The sequence below is a fragment of the Saccopteryx bilineata genome, chromosome 6 (genome assembly GCF_036850765.1).
Source record: "Saccopteryx bilineata isolate mSacBil1 chromosome 6, mSacBil1_pri_phased_curated, whole genome shotgun sequence".
NCBI classification, from domain to species: Eukaryota; Metazoa; Chordata; class Mammalia; order Chiroptera; family Emballonuridae; genus Saccopteryx; species Saccopteryx bilineata.
The window spans coordinates 184,129,142-184,144,519 of NC_089495.1; the positions used below are offsets into that span (position 1 = coordinate 184,129,142).

At 49.5% G+C, this 15,378-nt stretch overlaps 1 protein-coding gene across 5 annotated transcripts; it reads right to left on the reverse strand.

The window, feature by feature from the left end:
* Positions 1-264: 264 nt before the first annotated feature.
* AP5S1 (adaptor related protein complex 5 subunit sigma 1) lies at positions 265-15,378 on the reverse strand. Of its 5 annotated transcripts, XM_066234295.1 has the most exons (4): positions 15,269-15,378; positions 8,562-9,295; positions 5,354-5,545; positions 266-1,418 (listed from the first exon to the last, which is right to left on the reverse strand). In XM_066234295.1, the coding sequence occupies exons 3-4, from the start codon at positions 5,527-5,529 to the stop codon at positions 992-994; spliced, it is 603 nt and encodes a 200-aa protein (XP_066090392.1). In that variant the 5' UTR covers positions 5,530-5,545; positions 8,562-9,295; positions 15,269-15,378; the 3' UTR covers positions 266-991. The 5 variants fall into 5 exon arrangements, with proteins under 5 accessions (XP_066090396.1, XP_066090393.1, XP_066090394.1 ...); XM_066234299.1 differs by lacking the exon at positions 8,562-9,295 and having other exon boundaries at positions 265-1,418; positions 15,269-15,336; XM_066234296.1 differs by lacking the exons at positions 8,562-9,295; positions 15,269-15,378 and adding an exon at positions 7,508-7,625 and having other exon boundaries at positions 265-1,418.

Consider the following 15,378-nt stretch of genomic DNA (forward strand, 5'->3'; position numbering starts at 1 on the left):
ACAAATGCCCGAGTTCTATGACTTCCCTGTTTGCAGGCCTACATGACTTTCATGTCTTAGGGAGGGGAAGGGGAGAGGAGGCTGGAGGGTCTGTCTTTGATAATCCTATCACTCATTCTTATTACTGGAGCTGCAAGTTCATTTCCAGGAACTGATAACAAGCAAGGTCCATAGCCTTGGTTTGTTATTTTTCAAACTTTTCTATCTGCCCTTGTTCCCTCAGTCAGAACACTGAGGTCACGGGCTGGAGTGTAAGACCCCAGACATTGCAGGCTCCCTCTCCTCTGCATTCTACTGGTTTCTCCTCCTTCAACACAAGCAACACTGAGCAGAACCACCACAACCTGGGGTCCCCTCCCAACCTTGAGATCAATGACAAAATGATATAGTCAGTGCTTTTAATTCAAAATTAGAAAGATGACGTCATCCAGGCCAGGCTTCTTACACCCACCTGACACACCTCTCCCTGAAGATGAGGGAAGCCCATGCTCATCTTGAGGCTGTCTGGTGGGCATGGCTGGGCCCACAGGCACATACAGAGTCCCCCTGAATGACTGACATCATGTGAACCATGATGGAGCTGAGTCTCACTCCTCTTGCACTGCGAGGACTCTGGGTTTGGGAGGAGGAGGTAGGCCAAGCCCAGGCAGCTGCTCCTCACTGCCCCAGCAGTAGGGGCTGGTGGACGGTATGGGGCTGGTTGTTGGGTATGGGAGAAAGCGGTCAAGGACAAGCAGGGCTGGCCCACCGTGGCAGTCCGAATAAACCATGCAGCAGCTCCAGGCACTGAGGGTTCTGTGATTCCTCCCCTCCACCTTCCGCCCTCCCCCCTTTTCCGCCAGCCTGTCCCACCCACTTGTCCCGACGGTGGCAGCACACCCGAGCAGGAGGCAGACTGAGGTGGAGGTGGAGGCCGAGTTTCACCTGGCTGTGGGTCCACACGTCCTTGTCCTTCCTTCCTGTGCTCTCAAGAAGTCCATCCAATGAGGGGTCAACGGGGCCAGGCAGCACTGAATTCCTTCTCCAGACCCTGGACAAACTGGTCGTTGAGGAAGAGCAGCTGACCATGGGGCAGGAAGCGGGTGAGGATGCCCTCGATTCGGTCAGCCCGCAGCAGGAGATTGGCGCCAGGGGCCAGCAGCCGGAGGTGGTCGAGGAGGAGGCGTGCCAGCAGCCGGAGCGTGCCCTCGGCCAGCAGTAGGTTCTCGTGGGCATCCAGCACCAGGGCAAAGCCTAACGAGAGCACTCCCAGCCACACCACCGTCCGAGGTTCCCGGAACGGGTCCCCTGCCGCCAGGCGGAAGGCCCCTCGTGGGGCCTCATGCAGAAGCACTGGCTCATCTGAGGACTGGGGCTGCAGGTCCGGAGGGGGCCGGCCAGATGCCTGCTGCTGCAGCTGGCACATGCATTCCACCTGCCTGGGGAGAGTGGGCAGGTCACCAACTTCTGTCATCCTCATGACCACACTTGGAGTTGCCATTATCCCCATATCTCAGATGGAGAAGCTGAGCCCTAGAGACTAAATGACCTGCCCTGCACCACAGAAGGGAGTGTGAGCTGGAACAGAAATCCAGGCTCCCGCCTCCAGGCCCTAAATCATTTCAGTCAGTGTGGCCAAGAGAAGGCAGATTTTGAACACAGCTGCTTGGGCTGGAGAAGGACACCAGGGGAAGAAGATCCTGACCCACCTGCTACACAGAGGTCTCCTCAACATGAAGAAAAGCAACCAGTGAGAAGTGGTGTAAAAGCCACACCCAACCTGCGCCATCAAAAATTGCCATCCTTATCCCATCCTGCAACCCTCTCCAAATAGAAAAGAAAAACCTTCACTTGATCATTCAGGCTTTTTAAATTTTTTTATTTTATTATTTTATTTTATTTTATTTATTCATTTTTAGAGAGGAGAGAGAGAGAGAGACAGAAAGGGAGAGAGAGGAGAGAGAGAAGGGGGGAGGAGCTGGAAGCATCAACTCCCATATGTGCCTTGACCAGGCAAGCCCAGGGTTTCGAACCAGCGACCTCAGCATTTCCAGGTCAACGCTTTATCCACCGCGCCACCACATGTCAGGCCATTCAGGCTTTTGAAAGCACTCTCTGATGCCTCCTGAATTGACCTCCAATTTGGGCCTTGCACACAGTGGTGGGATTCAGCCAGTTCACAACAGTTAGGCAGAATCGATACCTAATTTTTTAGTTTGGTGAACCAGTTGCTGAAATGGCACTTGTAATCAGCGTTCTCTCTAACGTGGGCAACTGAGCAGCTGCCCAATGTGGAAATCACAAATTTACATTCCTTACTCCTTTTTTTTTTTAAAGACTTTATTTATTTATTCATTTTAGAGAGGAGAGAGAGAGAGAAAGGGAGGAGCAGGAAGCATCAACTCCCATATGTGCCTTGACCAGGCAAGCCCAGGGTTTTGAACCAGCGACCTCAGCATTTCCAGGTCGACGCTTTATCCACTGCACCACCACAGGTCAGGCTCCTTACTCTTTTTTAACTTCCATCTGCACAACGGTGTATTCTAAGTGCCTATAGTAATGTTCATTCCGTCCATATGTAAAAAAATTGCAAGTGAGGAGACCAATCAAGTAGTAATATGGAGCCTGACCTGTGGTGGCGCAGTGGATAAAGCGTCAATCTGGAAATGCTGAGGTGGCCAGTTCGAAGCCCTGGGCTTGCCTAGTCAAGGCATATATGGGAGTTGATGCTTCTAGCTCCTCCCCCTTCTCTCTCTCTCTGTCTCTCCCTCTCCTCTCTAAAATGAATAAATAAAAAAATTTATGAAAAAAAAAAAAAAAAAAAAGAAGTAATATGGAAACAGTTTAAATAACAGTTTTATTGCCTGACCTGTGGTGGCGCAGTGGATAAAGTGTCGACCTGGAAATGCTGAGGTCGCAGGTTTGAAACCTTGGGCTTGCCTGGTCAAGGCACACATGGGAGTTGATGCTTCCAGCTCCTCCCCCCCTTCTCTCTCTCTGTCTCTCCCTCTCCCCTTTCTAAAATGAATAAATACATAAAAAAATAAATAAAATAAAAATTTCTAAATAACAGTTTTATTGTTTTTTGTCAGGTATTATTTAATATTTTTTTAAATATTTTAAAACTCTTTCTTAGGCGCCTGACCGGGCGGTGGCGCAAAGGATAGAGCGTCGAACTGGGATGCAGAGGACCCAAGTTTGAGACCCCAAGGTTGCCAGCTTGAGTGCAGGCTCATCTGGTTTGAGCATGGCTCACCAGCTTGAGCCCAAGGTTGCTGGCTCACTCAGTCTGCTGTAGTCCCGTCAAGGCACATATGAGAAAGCAATCAGTGAACAACTGAGGTGCCGTAACGAAGAATTGATGCTTCTCATCTTTTTACCTTCCTGTCTGTCCCTCTCTCTGACTCCCTCTGTCTCTGTCACTAAATAAATTAATTAAAAAATTAAAATGCACCTGACCAGGCACTGGCGCAGTGGATAGAGCGTTGGACTGGGATGCGGAGGACCCAGGTTCGAGACCCCGAGGTCGCAAGCTTGAGCGCAGGCTCACCTGGTTTGAGCAAAAAGCTCACCAGCTTGGACCCAAGGTCGCTGGCTCGAGTAAGGGATTACTCGGTCTGCTGAAGGCCCGCGGTCAAGGCACAGATGAGAAAGCAATCGATGAACAACTAAGGTGTCACAACAAAAAACTGATGATTGATGCTTCTCATCTCTCTGTTCCTGTCTGTCTGTCCCTGTCTATCCCTCTCTCTGACTCTCTCTGTCTCTGTAAATAAATAAATAAATAAATAAAGGAAACATTAAAAAAAAAAATTAAAATGCTTTAAAAAAATAAAAAAAATAAAACGCTTTCTTAGGCCTGGCCTGTGGTGGCGCAGTGGATAAAGCATCGACCTGGAAATCCTGAGGTCGCCGGTTCGAAACCCTGGGCTTGCCTGGTCAAGGCACATATGGGAGTTGATGCTTCCAGCTCCTCCCCGCCTTCTCTCTCTGTCTCTCCTCTCTCTCTCTCTCTCTTCCTCTCTCTCTCCCTCTCCTCTCTAAAAAAAAAAAATGAATAAAAAAAAATTTTAATAAAAAAAAAAAAAAAAAAAAGAAATGGTGAGGCAGTCAGACAGACTCCCGCATGAGCCCAACTGGGATCCACCCGGCATGCCCACCAGGGGGCGATGTTCTGCCCATCTGGGGCATTGCTCTGTTGCAACCAGAGCCATTCTAGCGTCTGAGGCTGAGGCCATAGAGCCGTCCTCAGTGCTCAGGCCAACTTTGCTCCAATGGAGCCTTGGCTGCGGGAGGGGAAGAGAGAGACAGAAAGGAAGGAGAGTGGGAGGGGCGGTGAAGCAGATGGGCGCTTCTCCTGTGTGCCCTGGCTGGGAATCGAACCCGGGACTTCTGCACGCCAGGCCAACGCTCTACCACTGAGCCAACCGGCCATGGCAATTGTTCTTATTTAAATGCATGAAATAATAAACTACCTATTGGTATATCATTTTTTAATACTCGAAACTGTCATCAGGGCAGAGAACTGGCTGTTACAGTATTTGAATCCCACCAAGGCTTGCACAGGCTGGTCTTAAAGGAATCTGTCTGGTCTTCCGTGCCACAGGAGGCAGCAGAGGTCCACAGGAACAAGGGGGTGGCAGGAATCGGACACAGGGCTGCCCCAGAGTGTTAATCCCTCAGCCAGAATGCAGAGACCAGGAGAGTCTGGTACCTGCTGACTCCATCTGAGATGGGAAGGTCCAAGGCCAGCCACCCCATCTGGAACAGTGTTTCCCAAACTGTACTCTTTGGATCCCAAGCTTTTGGAAGGCTCTGAGCATAAAAAGTTCCTACGTACCATATTCTCTCTCCTACTTAGACATGTATTAAACCCACAGGTACAGTGAAGGCCCCAAGAAGTCCTGCAGTGCAAAGCATGTCTAATCTGTCCTGATGTTTGCCTGCTTACAGTCAAATCCCAGCTCTATTGCTTTCCAGCCACATAAACTTGTGCAGGATAAGCTCCTTACACTCCCCACACCTCAGTTCACTCATTTATTTACCTGTAAGATGGGTATAACTGTACTTACTTCAAAAGACTGCTACAAGGATTAAATGAATTCATATACATGAAATGCTCAGAACATAAATGCTTAGTACATATTTCAAGCTCAATCAACGCTAGCTAAAACTACAATAATAGCATTATTATTTTCTTTAAACTTTTCATGTGTCACTTGTGAACAACTGTGAAAGACTCTTTGGAAAATGCTACTGTAAAACTTCCTCTCTGATTCTTAGTCTTCTCATTTCTCTGTGACCCCCAGAAAACCTATCACAATCAGGCATGTGATCAACGAAGGTGTGGGGCTGAACGGGGATGTGTGGTTACCTGGCCACCGCCAAAATCTGCTCCTTGCGAAGAAGCCTGTCCCTCTCAGCACCATGTGGTCGTGGGTCATCAGGTGAATTCTCCGCACCAAAGACACAGGAGTAGAGCACTCGGCAAAGGCCTGTATCCTCAGCCTGTGGGGCCCTCAAGGTGTGGATGAGGAAGGCATGGACCATGGCTCCAGGGTGAGTGCTGCAGGGAAGCCAGACACCTGGGTGAGGTAAGTGTGAAACCCCAACAAGGGAGGCAACCACAGAAAAGGTCTGGCCTTGCCTGACCAGGCGGTGGCACAGTGGATAGAGCGTTGGACTGGGATGCGGAAGACCCAGGTTCGAGACCCCGAGGTCACCAGCTTGAGCGCGGGCTCATCTGGTTTGAGCAAGGCTCACCAGCTTCAGCCCAAGGTCGCTGGCTCCAGCAAGGGGTTACTCAGTCTGCTGAAGGTCCGCGGTCAAGGCACATATGAGAAAGCAATCAATGAACAACTAAAGTGTTGCAACGCGCAACGAAAAAACTAATGATTGATGCTTCTCATCTCTCTCTGTTCCTGTCTGTCTATCCCTCTGACTCTCTCTCTGTCTCTGTAAAAAAAAAAAAAAAAAAAAAGGTCTGACCTCGCAAGGTCTGGAACTATGTTTAAAGACTGGTGTGGCCGGTCACGGGTTCTCCTCGGCTACCCAAAACACACTCCCAGGCTCTGAATAACAGGCTGGTCAGTATCGTTTCTGCCCATAACAGTCTGATGGTGAAGAAATCTGACAACCCCAAATTCAGTTCTACAAAACAACTGGCCAGAAATATTAAAAAATGTCAAACTCATGAGAGTCAAAGGAAGTTCCGGAGCTGCTCCAGGTTGACAGTGACTAAAGAAACAAGACAGCTAAAGGCAATATATGTTCCTGGACGGGACTTCGGGCCAAGAAAAAGATAGTTTCAATAAAGGGCATTATTAGGACAACTGGAAGCAGTTAAATACAGACTACAAGTTAGATTATAGTTTAATTTTTTTTTTTTTTTTTTCATTTTTCTGAAGCTGGAAACAGGGAGAGACAGTCAGACAGATTCCCGCATGCGCCCGACCGGGATCCACCCAGCACGCCCACCAGGGGCGAAGCTCTGCCCACCAGGGGGCGATGCTCTGCCCATCCTGGGCGTCGCCATGTTGCGACCAGAGCCACTCTAGCGCCTGAGGCAGAGGCCACAGAGCCATCCCCAGCGCCCGGGCCATCTCTGCTCCAATGGAGCCTTGGCTGCGGGAGGGTAAGAGAGAGACAGAGAGGAAAGCACGGCGGAGGGGTGGAGAAGCAAATGGGCGCTTCTCCTATGTGCCCTGGCCAGGAATCGAACCCGGGTCCTCCGCACGCTAGGCCGACGCTCTACCGCTGAGCCAACCGGCCAGGGCCTAGATTATAGTTTAAATCAGTATTTCCTGGCCTGATCAGGCAGTGGCACAGTGGATAGAGCGTCGGACTGGGATGAAGAGGACCCAGGTTCGAGACCCCCAGGTCCCCAGCTTGGGCGCGGGCTCATCTGGCTTGAGCAAAAACAGCTCACCAGCTTGGACCCAAGGTCGCTGGCTCGAGCAAGGGGTTACTCAGTCTGCTGAAGGCCCATGGTCAAGGCACATATGAGAAAGCAATCAATGAACAACAAGGTGTCAAAACGAAAAACTGATAATTGATGCTTCTCATCTCTCTCCATTCCTGTCTGTCTGTCCCTATCTATCCCTCTCTCTGACTCTCTGTCCCTGTATTAAAATAAATAAATAAAAAGTCAGTATTTCCTGATTTTGCACGATAGGTAATGTCCTTTCTACAAAACACACACTGATATACCTCTAAACATAGAGGTAAAGGGGCATCATATCTGCAACTAACTTAGTTATAAAAGGGATATAGAAGTTCTTTGTTAAAAAAAAATTCTTAAGAGTTTCTGTAAGTTTGAGATTATTTCAAAATAAAGAGCCAGGGTTCAAAGGCAGCAGGTACACAGTATGCAGATACCTGTAGTTAAGTGTAAATATATTGTCGATTTAAACTGGTCAAACAAGATGGTTCGCGAAGGCACTTTCAGAACCAGAGTCAGTCGACCTGACACCGACTTTCAGAGACTCTCTAACCACAAGAAAAACGAACAGACCTCCCCACCACGTACCCCGCATAGAGAAATGGTAGCAGCAAAGACTCTTTACGTCACTGCCTCGCGCAACCCTGCAGCGCAGTGCATTTTGGGGATTGTAGTTCCTTGCTCCAGTCGGCCAGGTCTAAGCAGAGCATACCGCCTTGAGTATGCTACCCCTTCAGGCCTGAGTCGCTGTCCTCGAGGCGTCGTACTTACCCTTCCTTCTGCTCCCGCAGACTTTTAACAGGGTACTTCGGTCAGCAGCCAGGGAGAAATGGCGGCTGCTTGGCCTCTAGGCGCCTGCGCACAAGAGTTGCGGGCGCGTGCACGAAGGGGCGTGCGCACGCCCGTCACTCCTGGACCGGGTACGGTGGGTTCCTGCTCGAAGCCTCAAACCAGCGGGGCTTAGGCCACCGGATCTGGCGGCCGCGAGGGGGCGCAGCGGCCCGTCCCGTGGATTTTCGGGAAGAGGCCGGGTGGCCGAGTCGTCGCCAGAGGGCGGGGTTCAGAGTCCCGCGGTTCCTACCAGTCTTGTCAGGCTCGCGGGACCTGAACGTGCAGGACCGAGTTCTCAAACTGGCATACGTGGGAATCATTGGGACGTCTGATAAAATGCCGATTCCCGGAAATTATGACTTTTAAGGGAAATACGTCTATTTACGCGGTTTGGAGGAGGAATTCAGAGTTGTGAGTTCCTGCAGTAGATTAAGACTAGGACTTCCTCTAGAGTAGAACGACTCAAACTCTAGTCCCAGCCCAGCTGCATGTCCCCGGCAGGTCAGTCAGTTCGTTGGGCCCCAGTGAAGTCCACAGGAGTTAGTGGGCTGACCAGTTTTTCCTTTCGCACTCCCACTTCTGACAAGCTCCCTCCTTGCCATCAAAGGCATAGTGAGGAGACTTTTATACCTTAAACCTGAAAGGGGCACAACCAGGTGCCAGCTTCCAGAGCTCTGCAGTGGGTATAAGCCCCAACTGGGGGTTGGCCTAGAGGTGTTTGGGGCCTCGCAAGGTCTGTCTGGGGTCTCAGAGCCTGCCCTGGGTGCCCCCCCCCACACACACACACACACAAACACACATACTCCTTTACCTCTTGGCAGGTGAGATGCTGGAGCTTCCGCAGACGGGCCCAGTGTTCTGTTTCTCAGAACCCTTGCACTGGCTATTCCCTCAGCCTGGAAGGCGCTTCCATCCCCTTTTTGCCCTTCAGAATGTGCTCAGACAAAAACTTAGGAGAAGCTTTCCTGTCTAAATTGTCCACTAGCTATCAGGTGTCCCCTTTCCACCCAGGGTCTGCCTGCGGTAGTGGGTCTCTCATGGGGTTCAGCCTGGCTATGGCGCCTCGCCTCACTCCCCAGAGCCGTGCACAAGGCAGGCCTGGAGCCAACTCAAACACACTTCTTGATGACTGAAGGAACGACCAACAGGGCAGGGACGCTGGCACTAGGGCCCTCCAAGGGTCCTTCTGGCCATAGGACCTGGGCAAGGGGCCACTGAAGGGAGGCTAGAGGAGGTAGCCAGGGGCTGGCCAGGGCATGTGGGCAGGCACAGGTACAACATAGAAATATTTTTGTATGTGGAGGGGCAGGCTCAGAGAGTATGGGGCCTCAGCCGTAAGTCTGGGGATCATTTTGGCTCAATTCCTGGTCCCCCGTTCCTATCGCTCTCAGCCAGGACTCATGTATGCCAGCTGATTACAGCAGAGAACTGGCACACGGCTCTGGTCGCTGGAGGCCACCTGGCGTCTGGAACACAGTAGTCCTGCTTCTGTCCACTCCTCAGGCAGTGAGTGCAGTCCAAGTCCCAGGCCACTGTGGGGCCAACCTGTGTGAGGTGCGTGGAGGAAACAGCATTGAGAAGCTGACCTGAACCACTATGTTGAGGGCCATGGGGCACCCAGATGATGTGTCCAGATAAGAGGGGCAGACTCAGTTGCCATTCCTGACTTTTTTTTTTTTTTTTTGTATTTTTCTGAAGCTGGAAACGGGGAGAGACAGTCAGACAGACTCCCACATGCGCCCGACCGGGATCCACCCGGCACGCCCACCTGGGGGTGACGCTCTGCCCACCAGGGGGCGATGCTCTGCCCCTCCGGGGCATCGCTATGTTGCGACCAGAGCCACTCTAGCGCCTGGGGTAGAGGCCAAGGAGCCATCCCCAGCGCCCAGGCCATCTTTGCTCCAATGGAGCCTCGGCTGCAGGAGGGGAAGAGAGAGACAGAGAGGAAGGAGAGGGGGAGGGGTGGAGAAGCAGATGGGCGCTTCTCCTGTGTGCCCTGGCTGGGAATCGAACCCAGGACTTCTGCACGCCAGGCCGATGCTCTACCACTGAGCCAACCGGCCAGGGCCCCATTCCTGACTTTTTATAGCCCTCAGCCAGTGTATGCCACAGAGTCTTCTTTTTTTCATTTTAGAGAGGAGAGGGAGAGACAGAGAGAGAGAGAGAGAGAGAGAGGAGAGACAGAGAGAGAGAAGGGGAGGAGGAGCTGGAAGCATCAACTCCCATATGTGCCTTTACCAGGCAAGCCCAGGGTTTCGAACCGGTGACCTCAGCATTTCCAGGTCGACGCTTTATCCACTGCGCCACCACAGGTCAGGCCTAGAGTCTTCTTGCTGAGTGAGGAACACATACTTTAATTTGTGCTTTGTGAGGTTTCTGTTACATGCAGCCTAACTCGTTCCTAAGTGAGGCAGCGTGTGAGTGGGCAGGAGGGAGCTTGGCACTGAGCAAATCAATCAATGTTGACAGCTATTAATCCAGAGGCAGAGGGACGGACAGGCCAAACTTCCTGTGCTTCACAGGGTTATAAGGCCCTCCCTGAAAACAAACTGGACAGTCGAAGTGTGTTGGAGGCAATGTGTGTGCATGTTCACATGCGCAAGGCTTTTATACTGGTTATCCTAAATAATGTGGCGAGGTTAGGCCCACAGTTAATATGTACAGATGTGGGTTTGTAGGATATGGATAGAAGGGTGTGTATGTGAGAGAGACAGACAAGAGAAGGAAGAAAAAGAAATTTAAATAAAGCATAACAAAAACTTTAAAGGAGCTTGAAGAAGCAGATAGATGGCTGGATGTGAGATCTGGCCCACCTGCCCATATGGGGCTAGTGGCCACACCTTGTGTCAGTTTCCCTCCCTGCCCTCTGGCTCACGCCCAATTCTGTTCTTCTCAGTGGTCTTCTGAGTTGGGCAGGTTGCCTACAGACCCTCACACTGGCCCCTTCCCTACACCCGACCCTCCGCTGCTCTATACTCAAGTCAGGGTGAGACCTGCACCATTGGGGCAGGCAGCCTGGTGCTTGTCTCTTCTGATCCTCCTTGTCACCCACCACTAGGACACACTTGGTGACTGTTACTGACTGAATTTGGAAAAGAGGTTCCATTACCACTTACCCAAGCACAGCAGGGTCCTGAAATATTGATGGACAGCTTGGAAAGTTCTGCTGCTTCTCCCAGACATCAGGACCAAACCCCAAGTCCTGCTTACACACCTCTAGAGACAGGGAGATCATTCCCTGGGACAGCCTCTTTGGTTATTAACAGCTGTAAAGCCTTATCAATGACTTTCAGAGATCCTTCAGACCACAGTCAAGCCACCACCTATTTCTGGGCGTGGGAAGAGCAATTAGGTGGAATCTGTCAACCTCAGTCAGTAGGTTTTTTGATTGATTCCTGGATAAGGATATCTAGTCATTTCTCAAAGATTAGAACAGGAAACTAAGAGAGTGAGAGGATTTGCTTTTTTGAGAACACAGGTCAACTGAGACTGAATAGATTTGGTTGCCCTAAGGGGACCAAAGTCAGGCAAGCATTCTCCTTCATTCCTCTCCCATTCCCTGGGCCAGCTCAGAGATGACATTGCCTTGTGTGTAAGGTGACCAACTTATTTTACATGAAAAGAAGGACAAAAATAAATTGAAGAAAACAATATCATAAATAAAAGAAACATTTTATTCATTGCAATAATAATACACTATAATATGATAAGTGCATAATAAAAATATTTGTAATATTTTACATTGTAATTATGCTTACACGCTGTTGAGCAGATAAAATATATAAATATTATGCTCACTTTGTTAAAGATGGCGCTGCCCACGTGGAGGCCAGTTGCCCAGGTGATATTAATGTGTGTTGGGGGCGGGCTGTGGGCAGGCAGGATCCTTGTAGCCTGGGGCTTGGTTTTAAGACTAAGCCTTTCCCACCCTTTTTTTTTAATATTTTCTTTTTTTTTTAATTTATTCATTTTTTTAGAGAGGAGAGGGAGAGACAGAGAGAGAGAGAGAGAGAGAGGAGAGACAGAGAGAGAGAAGGGGGGGAGGAGCTGGAAGCATCAACTCCCATATGTGCCTTGACCAGGCAAGCCCAGGGTTTCAAACCGGCGACCTCAGCATTTCCAGGTCGACGCTTTATCCACTGTGCCACCACAGGTCAGGCTCCCACCCTTTTTGATGTGGGGTGGTGCAATCCCATCATGCCCCAGATAAGTGACTTTGTATTAGAGGCTTCCCTATTTTGTATATTGGATTAAAAGTTTTGATTTCTACACAATAAAATGGGGGCAGAATGGGAGCTTGCTCTCGGTTCCTGAGATTAGCATTAGAGAGCAGAGCAGAGAAAGGCCACGTGGAGGAGGCCAGGAGAAGCAGCCAATATGGTGGAGTGCTGAGGGAGAAGCCAGCTTGTGCAGAGTTTGTGCAGGGAGAAGGAAGGAGATGGGGAACAGAAGTGACTAAGTCTGGTGAGCTAGAAATCTTTGATTCTAGGAAACTCGGATAAGTCAGTAGCTTTGTGAGCACTGAATGAGTGGGTTTTGGAGCCCAGTGTGTGTTTTTACTTGCCTGCCGGGTGCAAGCTAGGATTAAAGATGATGGCCCACCAGTCTGTGGCTCCGTTGTTTCATTACCATCTGTCCAAATCCAATGCGAACCTGCATGGGCTAGGCGGCTGTAATGGCGGCTGTGCCTACTGGCTGCACACATGCCTATTAATTTTTAATAATAATTGTAAGAAAAAGTACTCATTCCCTGGCCAGTTGGCTCAGTGGTAGAGCATCGGCCTGGTGTGTGGAAGTACCAGGTTCGATTCCCAGCCAGGGCACACATCTGCTTCTCCACCCTTCCCCTTCTCCTTCCTCTCTATCTCTCTCTTCCCATCCTGCAGCCAAGGCTCCACTGGAGCAAAGTTGGCCCAGGCACTGAGGACAGCTCCATGGCCTCTGCCTCAGGTGTTAGAATGGCTCCGGCTGCACAATGCCTAGATGGGCCGAGCATCGTCCCCAGGTGGGCATGCCAGGTGGATCCCAGTTGGGCGGCATGTGGGAGTCTGACTGCCTCCCCACTTCTAATTTCAAAATATACAAAAAATAATACTCATTTAGTAAAACTAAATATCAAACAAAACCACTAATTTGAAATGATATTTGGGTGTATTTAAAATTTTCTAATTAAAAAATGTCTGTTTGCCTGACCTATAGTGGCACAGTGGATAAAGCATTGGCTTGCAATGCTGAGGTCACTGGTTCAAAACCCCAGGCTTGCCTGGTCAAGGCACATATGGGAGTTGATGCTTCCTACTTCTCCCCCCTTCTCTCTCTCTCTCTCCCCCCCAAAATAAATAAATAAAATCTTTTAAAAAAATGTCTGTTTTATGCAACTATTTAATCAAAATGCATTATTAACAGATATGGTTTAAGGTTAGATTTCCACTTTAAAACTTGAATTTTGGGAAAATACTTGTAAATAAAAGTATACGTACTTGGAAATTATTTTTTTAATATTTTTAAAAATTTTTTATTTATTTATTTATTTTAGAGAGGAGAGGGAGAGAGAGAGAGAGAGAGAGAGAGGGAGAGACAGAGAGAGAGAAGGGGGAGGAGCTGGAAGCATCAACTCCCATATGTGCCTTGACCAGGCAAGCCCAGGATTTCGAACTGGCGACCTCAGCATTTCCAGGTCGATGCTTTATCCACTGCGCCACCACAGGTCAGGCTGGAAATTATTAAATAGATAATGAATGAATAAAATATGAATTGTACGTACCTGTCTATGATTGAATATTCACTGAGAAAGAAATAACCGTGAGTCTACAATGTCGTATGTGCGTGTCGTGTTTCAGTAAGAAGTACACAAAGCCATTTGCGTGCTTGGTATATCGTGAGCTGTCGCAAGGTCTCCTGTGTGGAGTGTATGCATCTCATAATCGTGTTTCGCCACACTGTATTGATCCTTGACAAATCGTCATGTCAAATACAAATACGTCACATCACACGCAATGGATCCACTCTGCATTGATCGAATATGGACATTTACAGATTAGTCTTCCAATATCAAAAAGGAGGACAGCCTGACCAGGTGGTGGTGCAGTGGACAGAGCGACAGACTGGGATGCCGAGGACCCAGGTTCGAAACCCCGAGCTCATCAGTTTGAACGCGGGCTCATCTCGTTTGAGCAAAGTCTCACCAGCTTGGACCCAAGGTCGCTGGCTTGAGTAAGGGGTTACTTGGTCTGCTGAAGGCCCGCGGTCAAGACACATATGAGAAAGCAATCAATGAACAACTAAGGTGTCGCAATGTGCAACGAAAAACTAATGATTGATGCTTCCTCATCTCTCCCTGTCTATCCCTCTCTCTGACTCTCTGTCTCTGTAAAAAAAAAAAAAAAAAAGAAAGGAGGACATGTAGGAGGACACTTTTTGAGGGAGGATGGAACTTACAAAAGAAGGACTGTCTTCCTTAAAGGAGGACGATTGGTCACCTTACCTGTGTGGGCAGCCTCCCATGGGTCACCCAGATGCCTTCTTCCTCTGTTGTCACCCGAACCCCTGTTCACAGCTTCTTGTTACACAGACTTGTGCAGTAGGCCACCTGCCTCCTAAATACAGTGGCTAGGTTTTTAACCCATCATCCACTGGCTTTTCTATCTGCAAAAAGGGGAGGGAATACCCAGGTTGTCCTTCGTTTATGTGTGTGTGTGTGTGTGTGTGTGTGTGTGTGTGTGTGTGTGTGTATCAGAGAGAGAGTCAGAGAGAGGGACAGATAGAAAGGGAGAGAGATGAGAAACATCAATTCTTCGTTGCGGTTCCTTAGTTGTTCATTGATTGCTTTCTCATATGTGCCTTGATGGGGGGGCTACAGCAGACCGAGTAACCCCTTGCTTGAGCCAGCGACCTTGGGTCCAAGCTGGTGAGACTTTGCTCAAACCAGATGAGCCCGCGCTCAAGCTGGTGACCTTGGGGTCTTGAACCTGGGTCCTCCACATCCCAGTCCAACACTCTATCCACTGCGCCACCACCTGGTCAGGCTGTCCTTTTTTAAATTATACTGCTCACAAAAATTAGGGGATATCTTCAAAATGAATATGAAGTGATAAAATATTCCCTAATTTTTGTGAGCAGTATGAATGGTTTTAGGATCATTCTCTTACCTGTCTGATCCCTACACACCCTCAGTCATAACAGCCCTAGTAGACTCTTAGATGGCATTTGCTATCGGTGGCCCTGTTCTGCGTGTTCTGCATGCACCAACTCATTTGATATAATCCACATTGCTTTGAAGGAGGGGCTTTATATCTCCATTTTACAGGTGAGGAAATTGAGGCACAGCGAAATCAAATAACTTCTCCCATGTTACACATGTGCTAAGGAAGGTGTGCGCGTCAACAGAAATAGGTTTTAGTCTGTTCCTGTCTCTCCCCTTGGGTTTCCCTTTCTTCCACTGTTGCCTCCAGTCCACCCCAGGGGCTGGCTCAGCTCCTGCCCTCAACTCCATGAGGCCATATACCCAGCACTACTTACCCCCAACTACCCAAGCCTGGGAACTTCTTCCCTCCCGGTTGGTTGATGCCTTCTTCAGTGCTCCCAGTCCCAACCCAGGAAGCTCTCTCCACTGGCCATCCCCTCAGGGA

Excerpts from the sequence above, each read along its gene's own strand:
- AP5S1 (XM_066234299.1), bottom strand. The coding sequence starts at position 5,529 with ATGGTCCATGCCTTCCTCATCCACACCTTGAGGGCCCCACAGGCTGAG. Across the intron at positions 1,419-5,353 it reads CAGATTTTGGCGGTGGCCAG|GCAGGTGGAATGCATGTGCC; the intron begins GTAACCACACAT and ends CACTCTCCCCAG.